The sequence below is a fragment of the Macadamia integrifolia genome, chromosome 3, assembly GCF_013358625.1.
Source record: "Macadamia integrifolia cultivar HAES 741 chromosome 3, SCU_Mint_v3, whole genome shotgun sequence".
In the NCBI taxonomy this organism is placed as follows: domain Eukaryota; kingdom Viridiplantae; phylum Streptophyta; class Magnoliopsida; order Proteales; family Proteaceae; genus Macadamia; species Macadamia integrifolia.
In genome coordinates this window covers 21,933,555-21,944,500 of record NC_056559.1, presented here as the reverse complement: position 1 = coordinate 21,944,500, position 10,946 = coordinate 21,933,555, and the positions used below count along the sequence as shown (strand labels likewise).

Below are 10,946 nucleotides of genomic sequence, written 5' to 3'. Positions count from 1 at the left end.
AAAAAAAGCCCCGACAAGGATGATTTACAGACGAGAGAGAGAGAGAGACCCAAAGGAATGGAGGAGGGGGTAAAACCCCTCACCCTCCAATCTGCTCAATCTTTACCCTTACACAGGGTCTGTTTTAGCAAGAAAGGTATTTTGGGGCAAAAGTGCTAGGAATTAACAAAGCAGCTAAATAACGATAACAAAAAGAAACGAAGCAAAAAACACAAACACAGAGAGAACACAATGATTTTATGTGGTTCCCCCAAGATGGACTACGACCACGGCCTAGTGATAAACTACAGTGTTCCCTATTCTGATGAAGAAGTTACAAATCCACCTACTTACAAGATCACTCCCTATATATAGGATCAATACGCATTACCATATAAAGAAACCCTAATTCATCCAAAATACAAAACTGCCAGAGGGGGGCTAGACCCAACCCCCTGGCCCATTCCACCGCTGTGGGGGAAAAAGGGAACAATACTTCCTGGTTTACCAATACCAAGATGGAGCTGGCGAAACAATGAGGAAAATTTAACAGATCAATCCAAAAAAATAGTACGTACAAGCATAAGTCTCAATATTCAACTCATCAACCGACATGATCGCATGAAACCAAGCTATCAGAATCTGATGACCATGTTTTTCTTGGATGGGAATTTATTAATTTAATAACCATACTCAAGCAATGAAATATCAGAGAGAGACAACTCTTTAGTAACTGTTACCGAATTGAAGCAGAACAAAGCATGTGAATGAGAATAAGAGATCTATTTCCCACAACTAGAGTTTTAAACTAGCATATACAAAAGCAGCAATCACACAACAGAAACATATCCATCGGTCCGTACCTGACAAATTCACTGAAATAAGGCAACAAAAAAGGAACTATTGAATTAAACCCAATTTCATTTCTTGAAGCTGCAAATTTCAGTCTAGAAATAAAACCCATCAAAAGAGACCCTATTGAACCAAGTCAATCGTAGGAAAATAGTAAAATCAAGATACAAAACAGAAATTCATAGTTGCTATTAGGATTCTGTTCCAAGCATGCAACCAGAATAGAACGTTTTCAGTTCATCCCTGAAATAGATTTCTTGGTGTTTGAGCATATAACCACAACAATTAAACAAAAATGCGATCTATTAATGTTGCATGTAGGAAAACACCACTACAAGAAAAAAAGAGGAAGAAAATAACAAAAACTGATTCAGTTCATGTAGATTGGACAAATAGGAACCGACCCACCAACGAGAAACGATCGAAATCATCCTATTGGACCAACTTCCTCATCAGGGAAACCCAGATGACGATTTATACAGGACTTAAGAGCTGATAGAGTTGTGGTTTCGGCTCTGAATTCATACCGATGATGATCACGAGCGGAATAAAACCGTAGTGAGTGATTACTTTCGCCTTCTTCATCGCCCAAGTGCTCCATTCCTTCAAGCACTTAGCTGTCGATCGATCCTCAGAGGACTTTGAGCCTTTCGCAGACTTGCCTTTTGCAGACTTGAGAGAAACCTTAGACGCCATTGATCCTTCCCTGTGATATCTGCTCCCCCTCTTTCTCGAGACCTCGACTCAAAAACCGTAACCCTAACTCCTATAGAAATGAGAATATTCGAAGGTTTGCGAACCAGGCCAAATACAGCCGTGACGCCTGTGGATTAGGTGGGTATTCGAACTTTCGTCTTGTTGCCAAAACTACCCCTTCTTACAAGGGCAATCTCGAACAAGGCTTCAAAATTCGGGATCGGTTTAAACCGAGTCGATTCGAATCGGTACAATTGGAATCGGAGTCATCAAACTGTACCAATATGATCCTGGTGATCCTGATCGATCCGACTTTTAAAAACATGATAAGAGAAAAAAAAATATATTGAGAGAGAGGTTCATAATCTCAGTTCTTGGATTAAGGTTACTCTCGACCAATATCAATCAGGATCACCCCGATTGGATTGGAGTGGACAGATTTGTTTCTATTTTTTTCTTAAAAAAAATAAATTGGTTTTTATTATTTTTTTATCCTTGGTTCGTACTAGTGGATTGGTGTTAGATCAATCAAGACTCATGTTTAATCTTAATTGATAGCGATTCTTTTTAGGTAAATTCACCATCACTGTTGTGAGGTTATGAACCATGCTTGAGATAGATGTAATTTGGGTTCTATAGGGGAACTTCTAACAAAAAAATCCCCTCTAACTACGTCAATTTCGTTAACTTTAGAGAGAACAATTTTATCAAAATTTTTTAGGGATATAAGTTCCTCAATTTTTGTAGACATAATTTCCTCAAATGATAATTTTTTTGGTAGATTTCGTCAATTGATTATTTATTCTTGAGGAGATTACGCTTCCCTCCCTTGTACGTAAAGGATTGTATCAAATTGTCCCATTAGTCACTGATAGTAATAAAATAGCATTTAAAAAGACAATATTACCCTTGTATGTAACACCTGCCCTTTCCCTCCTCTTCCCTGGTCTTGGACTGGAATGTTGATACCTCTTCTCAGGCTCCTCTGACATGGAGAAGAAGATCCAAAACCTACTTGAAAGCATTACGCAATCCAAAACTAACATGTTACCAATAGAAAAACGAAAGCTTCGATTCAGTTACATGTAACAATGTATTTTCTCTATCCAAGCTGCCTCAACGCATCCTTCTATACTAAAACCTAATGACAGGGTCTCTGCAAATGCATCATTGATCCATTTGGTAATCTTTTGTGATTCACCATTCATTACAGCTACAGAAACCCAAAATTTTTTTGTCATTACAAAATCAACAAAAAAACAAGCATAGACATAAGCAAGTAGAAGAAAAAAATATTTAAGAACTACAAGAGGCACCCAGGGGGAGCAACTAGTGTGTTAGGGCTTCCACTCACGAAAAATACTGACCTGAGTCTAAATAAAGAGGAACCCTGAGGGGGTAGCCGAGTTGGCAAGGGACCTTCGCCTCAAGAAGTGTATAGTTCTGAGTTTGACTCCTCTACCTCCTTGAGGGCCCATGTTTAGGGCTCTTCACTACTTTTAGTGAAAGTTGAATGGTTCTCATTCAACCCCGATATGACCCGGTTCCATGTGGTTGTGGGGTCAGTATGGACTCGCAGGACTAGTCATGCCGAAAGCCTGGATATCCATTTTTAGCGAAAAATTGGAAAAAAAAAACAAAAAAACAAAGAGAACCATACCTATTGATAGATTGTTTTGCTCTTTTACCCTTCTTTTTTCCTTACTAGGGGCAACATTCATTTTCATTTCCGATAATGGAAAACATGTTGGTACCATAATCTAAAATTTCTATGAACCAAACGAATCATGGTCAATGCACAAGGCAATTAACCAATCAGATGATAAGGAACCTATATTAAAGGACTGATCGTTGTACGAAAAGGTCTTGGAGATAGAATTCATACCAACATGAGTTCGTTCCAAGAAAACTTTCAATCAGCTTGACCGAAAATGAGGAGTTTGGATTATGATATGAATTGACCATTTCTAAGTACGGTCATCTACTGATTATGACTTTTTATAGTCAGCTGACTGATTGCGATATTTTATGATCAACTGACCGATTTTGACTTTTTATGGTCGGCTAACCAATTCTAACTTTTTGGTCAGCTTGATCGATTATCAATTAGCTTAATTCTTACAAACATGGTTCAGTTCTAGGGAAGTCATAAAGATGTGGCTTAAGTGGTTAAGGTAGTTACAACTAATTAAGGAAGTGTAATTCTAATAAATACCCCATTGAAGACATGATACATGGGTTCCTGCAGTTACGAAACTACAAAAAGAGCTGAATCTTTCAAATAAAACTATAAAAGGGACTATGGTGAAAAAAAGAGGACATCATCAACAAATCAAACAAACTCAGACATCAATTATATATTTCATCTCATTTTTTTCGTTATTCTTTTAGATTAGTATTTTTTGAAGCCTTGTACTTCTTTCAAGTTATGTACTTCATTTTATAGTGTAATGATCACATCTCTAGTGTGTTTAACATCAACAGAAATATAGATCACGTTTTTAGCATTTTAATATCGACAGAGACACCAGATCTTGATTCTGGTATGTTCAGCATCAACAGAGATGGTAGATCATATTTCTGGTATATTGAATATCAACAAAGACAAGATTACAACATCATAATATATTTTCCCTTGTCTATGAGTTTCTGTCATTTGTCTTCATCTTTTTCAATATTTCCATCACATTTCTGCAAAGAACATTAAAAGTACTTAGAGATCGAGGCAAGAGGAGAGCCCACATCTCCTGATCAGAAGTCGAAAACATACTCTTGAGTCTGGAAGACTCTGGCACGCTCGCAATCCCAATACGAGCCTTCTACAAGTTCAGTTGCAGAATAACTTTTTACGGTCAGCATATCGTAGCAGACAAACTGTGCAATTTGTTGCCAACAAAACCTAACCTCTCCAAAACTCTAATTTAAACATTAACGGGAAAGACCACGAAAAATCTAATAATGTGGTTTGCATGGTTTGACTGACAAGCATATCCCATTAAATTGAATAAGAGATGATAAGAAAATCAAGCCGACAATTTTTAGATCAATGATTCAAATTGAAACGTATGCCTAAAAAGAACACATAAAAACAACTCTACCATGTTGAAATTCAAGTTCAAGTATAACCAAAATCTACAATCAACAATAATTTCAAAAAATACAGCAGAAAGGAAATTCCTTAACCACCGAATCCATAAAGAGTTCTCCCCTGTCTCTTCAGGGCATAGACAACGTCCATGGCCGTCATTGTCATCCTCCTTGCATGCTCCTTATACGTCACAACATTGCGAATAACATTCTCAAAGAAGATCTTAAGAACACCCTTGTCTCTTCATAGATAAGACCACCAATTCTCTAAACACCTCCTCTCCTTGCAAGATGAATCGCAGGCTTTGTAATACCCGGGATGTTATCTTGCAACACCTTCCTTTGATGCTTCACTCCTCCTTTGTCCAAACCCTCATCTCATTTTTTAGTTATTATCACACTCATACCTTCTAGAGTAAAAGTGAAAACAATTGAGTTAATGCTCTTCCGAATTACATGATGACAGTTGATTTGTGTTGCACCAAGAAATCTTCCTACACTGCTTTCATGTCCCACATATAGGAAACAAACATAAGAGAGTGAACGTTGGGCTGATCAGACCAGGGACTCTTTGATGCCTAAGTTAGACTTCTATGTAAACAGACAATTCACTAAAGAAATTGAATAAATAAAATATGTCCGTCATAATATGGTTTACCTGGGTCTTTATAGTTGGAGATCAGTGAAGAGCCCCACTGTGGTAGTTTCCCACTGTAGGTAGGAGTTTAATTCTGATGAGAGTTGTATCGAGAAAGTAGGTGTGGGTATAGCCTCCGTAATGTAAACTGTTGTGTTTTGACCATATCCTGGAGAACACGGCAAGATTTCCTTCGTTCATGGGAAAGTTTGTTGTTTCAATGAATATCGTCCCTGGATTTACTTCGTGTCTCGGGGTACACAGGCTAAGCTTGATTAACTTTCCTCTCGGGGAGATCCTTCTTGATGATGCTAGGGGGGCTTTGGGCCGATCGACGGAGACTAGATGGCGTGTTTATCCTAGTTGCCCTGGTCGAGCATCCGAACGTGTTGCTTCACGATTTGACTATCCCTTGAGATCCTATTGACCCTTCATTCATGTAGTCCCTATTGGTGGTATCTTGTCTGTTCGGATCTTGGTGTTTGTTTGGCACTACTAGACGATCGACTTCTATGTTGAATCTTAGATTGGAGGACCATGGTTGGTCTTGCTTGGTCATTCAATCATTCCCATATCTTTTGGCTGGCTAATGGTGTTGGATCTCACGGGTCTTAGCCGCTAGTTTTAGTCATAATAATTCGAATTTTGCTTTGTTGTTTCAAAATCTCAAGTTAGATGATCAATGGTTGTCTTCCAGACATTAGGAATCAATATCTTTAGAAAATGGAATCATGCAATCTGGAAGCTATAACTCAACCAAATCTAGGGTTTTGGTGAGGTTAATCGCAACATATGGTTTCAACCCAACTCTAGGGTTTCATTGAGCTTCAATGAGAGAAAGAGATTATCATGTCCAAACAAAGAAGATGACTTTAATGCTCTTATCTTTAAGGAAGGCCAGTCTTGATATTTTACATCATAAAAGGATTTTTTAGGAATTATAAGAAATAAAGTAAGGCTGATGTCAGCACTGAAGAGGTTCTCAAAAGGATTGGGGACGGTTGATGAAATCTTTTAAGTAGAGGGGAGGGGAGTAGTACTTTTCAAAGTACGTGGGGGAGAAAGTGATATTAAGGCAAAGTATAGAGGAGGTGAGTGTAATTTAACCAATTCAGTCAAATTAAAACCAGGTTGAGCCGACCAACTAATAGAATTTAATATACTGACTCCGGTTTTAATTCAAATCAGATCAGAATTGTCCGAGATCGATCCGGATCCCGACCTCAAGGTTCCCTAACAGCAAGAAAATGGTAGAAAATGGTCCACGATGCCCATATTTAAGAAAGAAAACTACCAGCACATTACAAACGCGTGTGCAAGACTGTGAGAGAGAGAGAGTAGAAAAGCAAAATCAACGAAGATGGGTGGAGGCATGGAAGTGAACAAGAACAGATTCATAGAAGACTAGACCTCAACGAGGGAGAATTTGGGGCACAACTTCTGCTGGACTCATTGTAACTTTGCTCTTGTTGGCATCTTCGATATCACTCTTCCAGTCCTCGTCTACAAGGGAATCGTCAAGGAATTCGTAAGTAACAGTAATGCAGACCCTAATATTCACTATATTTCTCTCAATCACACATTTCATTTTTTAATTCTTATTATCGTATCTGATCTTCTTATTACTGATATTGAATCTAATGCTTTCGCCTCCTGTTTCATTGACCTAACTTCCTCAGTTGATCTCCCAATTCGTTTCATGATACAAAATTTTTAATTACTAGTTAGTAGATTTTATTGTTTTATCAACATTTTTGTTTATGTATTCATATTTTTGTGGGCTCGTTGGTTTCTATTCGAAATTGTAAGAGTTTGTGTTGATTTTTCAGTTTGAGTCTATTTAATTTGGCGAGACTCAGGACCTCATATTGAATTGCCAAAATCCATCTGATTTAACAAATAAATCATGAATTCTTTCTTTCGCAAATAATTTGATTGGGAGAGTGGTTGGCTCGTATTAGATCTCTTTGTTGAGGCTCTCTCTTCCTTCTCTGATTGTTATTTGTTTTCTATTTGGCCATTTCTTCCTTATTTTGTATTCCATCTAGTGGAAGGTAGCACTTTTATAATTGTTGTTCTGTGGGGGCAAGTAAAACATTGGATGGGTACTTCTATAATTGCTGTTCTGTGGGGGTGGGGGGGGGGCTGATGTGCACCTTCAGTCTCCAAATAGCAGTCCTAGTGCCAGTAAGACTCCCCCACGATAACAAGGGTATGCAGGAAAAATAGAAGAATAAAGGAAGGTGGAGGAGGAAAGAAGGAACGGAAAGGGGGGTATGACTTGGCTTCACCACCAAAGCCTATGGGAGCTTTACCACTACCCAACCTAGAATTCACCATCTAGGTTTGCCGCTGGTGTAACACCCTCATCTGATATTTATACCCCTACTTGTGGACAGGCAAGAAGAAAGAGCAGAAAAAGCTAATGCTGGCATGGTTGGCAGCCCTAGAGTGCCAAGAAGGCAGAAGTGACCCCACCTGCTCCTGCTCATCCTGCCAACATCATTAGGGAACTCATCAGGAGGTGTGGACAAAGAGGTAAGTTTAATTTCAAGACTAAGTATAGTAGAAAAAAAAAAAAAGGTGCGACATGAGGACTTCCTAGGGGGTCACCCATCCTAATACTATTTTCACCCAAGCACGCTTAACTATGGAGTTTTATGGGATTTGGTGCATTAGTCATGATATGATCACACCCAAACAGGTAGGTCCAAAATTGGCTAGCCAATTTTTCCTAACAGAATGTAATTTTATTGGGTTTTTGCACTGTGGAGCCCACCTCTGCTGTGTAAAATTTCCATTATACCCTTATGGAAAGAGACTTAAATGAGGTATGAAATGCATATTTTATACTAATAAATAAATGGGAGGAAATGAATTTATAAATTACTAGGTACCTTAGTTATTAACTTAAGAGGGCAGCCAAACAAACCTTAGAAATAATTTAAGAGGGCCAGCCAAATAGACCTTTAGGGCTGCCTTATATATAAGGGATTAAGGGCTAAGAAGCAACCCTTATTTTTGTTGGCTGCTGTAACAGGAAGGAGAAAAAGAAAGAGAGGAGAAGAAGAAGAAGGAAAGAGAAGGAAGAAGAGGAAGAAAGAGAAGTGAAGAGGGAACTCACTCACCTCAAGCTGCTCCTAGATCAACTCTGCACCTAGGTAAGTGAACTTACTACTACAGCAGGGTTAATTAGGTAATTTCATGTAGATTGGGCAGCTAGGGTTAGGGTTTTACCCAATTGTTTACTGCCAGGGAATCCCTGTGAGTAGAATAGATGCCCAGTAAAGAAAGCCCTAATTTCTATGGGCTATTGGGGACCCAACTGGTAAAAACCCTATCCCTGTTAAACCCTAGAACATAGGACTACTTCTTTTTCAGTAGGGATTATGCAATAAGGGCTGGAATAGGGTTGATTTGGTGGAAATTCTGTCAAATCCCTACGAACAGAATTTTATTTAAGTTGGATGTGGAATTTAGTAAGGGTTTAATAAATTATTTTTTTAAAACTTCTACTACAAGTTTAGTCAGAGATGGAATACCAAATCTGTGATTTAAAACATCTGTATTCCATCCCTACTTATATAATTAACTTAGGTAATCGGTTCAGTTCCAAAGAAATTTCCTCTATTTATGATAAGCCCTAATTTTTTGTAAAATTGAATATACAGCTTAAGAGTTGGACAGTTTGAACTCAGAAATGGGACAAATTGGAATTCAATTTATTCTATATTGACCTCTTGAATGCAACAGAATTATGGAAGAGGGTTAAACCCAATTTAAAACACATCTGTGTGCAAATCAACAGAGGCAGAATTGAATTCTGCAGAAGAAAAAAAGGATAAACCAGTGAGTCCCGATCAACCGGCTAATTGCTGCCTAGCCAACCTACTGGTTGGGATTCCAGAGGTCAAATCCCTATTATAGATGGTTTGTAAGCCCTAAACCCAGCATTGGGACCAGTAGACACAATATTCCAATAGAAATGGACCCTAGGGGAAATAGAGGACAACATTTGGGTTCTATAATCCTAAGGGGCCTGCTAGTGTGAGCAGAATTCCCTGACCAAATGTTGGGCCCATAAGTGCTTTCCCTTTTCAGGTAACCTAATCAATGGGAAGAGTTGGCCGGACTGTACAACGAATAACAGTCAAATGCCCAATTAGAAAAGGAAATAGGGATACTATACTTTGGCAGGATAGGGTAGAATTATAGAAATTTATTTTATGAATAATGATTTGGGATATCTTGTGAAATAGGAAATAAGTTGCAGTAGAAGCACTTAATTGAACCAAAGAAGTGAACTTTTCAGGAGATTGGACACCAAGGTGAGTGGGTGCCCTTCTCAAGACCCCATTCTTTTGATGTGTTTGTTTAATATTGTTTGTGCATTAAATTGTTTCCGTATGTGCATTTACATTTACCTGCATGTATTCTTTGATAGTACTACTGTGATGGAATGGGATGGAATGAAAATGAGAAAGGTAAGATAGGTGAGATGGGTCATGTGCAAGTGCCCATGTTTGTATGTGTGATTGCAATGATTAGCTATACATCATTTAGAATGTTGGGTTAGGTATCACAACCCCAAGTGCTACATCCCTTGTTCGTAGGGGGTTAGGTACAAACTAATCCCGAATTATGTGGCTGCCTAATCAGCAGTGCACTTATGATGAGATATGTGGTATCAGTTATGGATGTGAGATAGGATACGACGTACTACATGCCTGTGAATATATTATGATACGGGGTTACCTTTTAGGGGTTAGCCGGTGTGGCCTGGACTCGTATCAATATTAGCTGGCTCCTACCTGTGGCGTAGCTTGTATACCTGAGGTCTCACATACAGGGTAGGGTATGCCACCTATGTTGGTAACACTTATACCCATAGGTGATGAGACCTAGTAATGGATTAAGAATTTTGTATAGTTAATTAAATGGATTCATGAGCATCATTCTCTATGTGTGGAGCATGTATTGCGTATGGATGTGTGTGTTTGTTCCCCCCACCCCTCACTGAGCATTACCAGTGCTCACCCCTACTATTTACTCCTTCTAAATGTCGAGGTTGAACCCAGTATTTTGCTGACTTCCTACTCTGATTATGAGACAGTGGCCATAGATAACTTGGTCAATCTTCAAGAAGATGGAATCGACCATGAACTCGACTACGAATGCGATGACTGTGCCTACGGAGGCCTGTTCTTCTGAAGAATAGGATGGACTATTCCTATATCTTTTTGTGTACATATTCTTGTTGATGCATACTCTGATGTATATAGTCTACTATTGAGATATTGTAAATTGTGAATTTTCTCTTTTTATAAGGTATGTAACTCTCATCTGGATAATTGTAAATATATCTTATCATTTAGTTGGCACTGGAGCTTATGCAAGATATTTTTTGTTGGACTGTGTATATAAACTCTAATCTTTCATAGTGTAATTGTGGCGTTATGATCTACCCTAATCTAGATCCTGGAGAAATAGTCTGACTGGATACGGTGAGGTGTCCAATGCAGCATGCCTTAGCCTATTGAAGGCAGAGTGTGACAGAGTGGTATCAAAGCTAAGACTTGGGAAAAAGTATCATAACCCACAAGACCTTAGGATATCCATTGTCATAGGATTAATAAATTAAAAGCTTCAAGATAAAAATATCAAATTTAGGGAAACATTGTTTGTGGTAGTTAAA

General features: G+C 38.4%; 2 protein-coding genes and 1 pseudogene across 2 annotated transcripts in view; all 3 read right to left on the bottom strand.

Annotated features, from left to right (window-relative positions):
• LOC122074867 (L-arabinokinase-like) overlaps positions 1–10,946 on the bottom strand; it is a 73,401-nt gene that overhangs the window by 27,245 nt on the left and 35,210 nt on the right. The gene's annotated exons all lie outside the window — the stretch shown is intronic.
• On the bottom strand, positions 1,117–1,646 carry LOC122074869 (mitochondrial import receptor subunit TOM7-1-like). The gene has a single exon (XM_042639847.1). The coding sequence runs from the start codon at positions 1,525–1,527 to the stop codon at positions 1,306–1,308; it is 222 nt and encodes a 73-aa protein (XP_042495781.1). The 5' UTR covers positions 1,528–1,646; the 3' UTR covers positions 1,117–1,305.
• Positions 7,832–7,949, bottom strand: LOC122075039 (annotated as a pseudogene).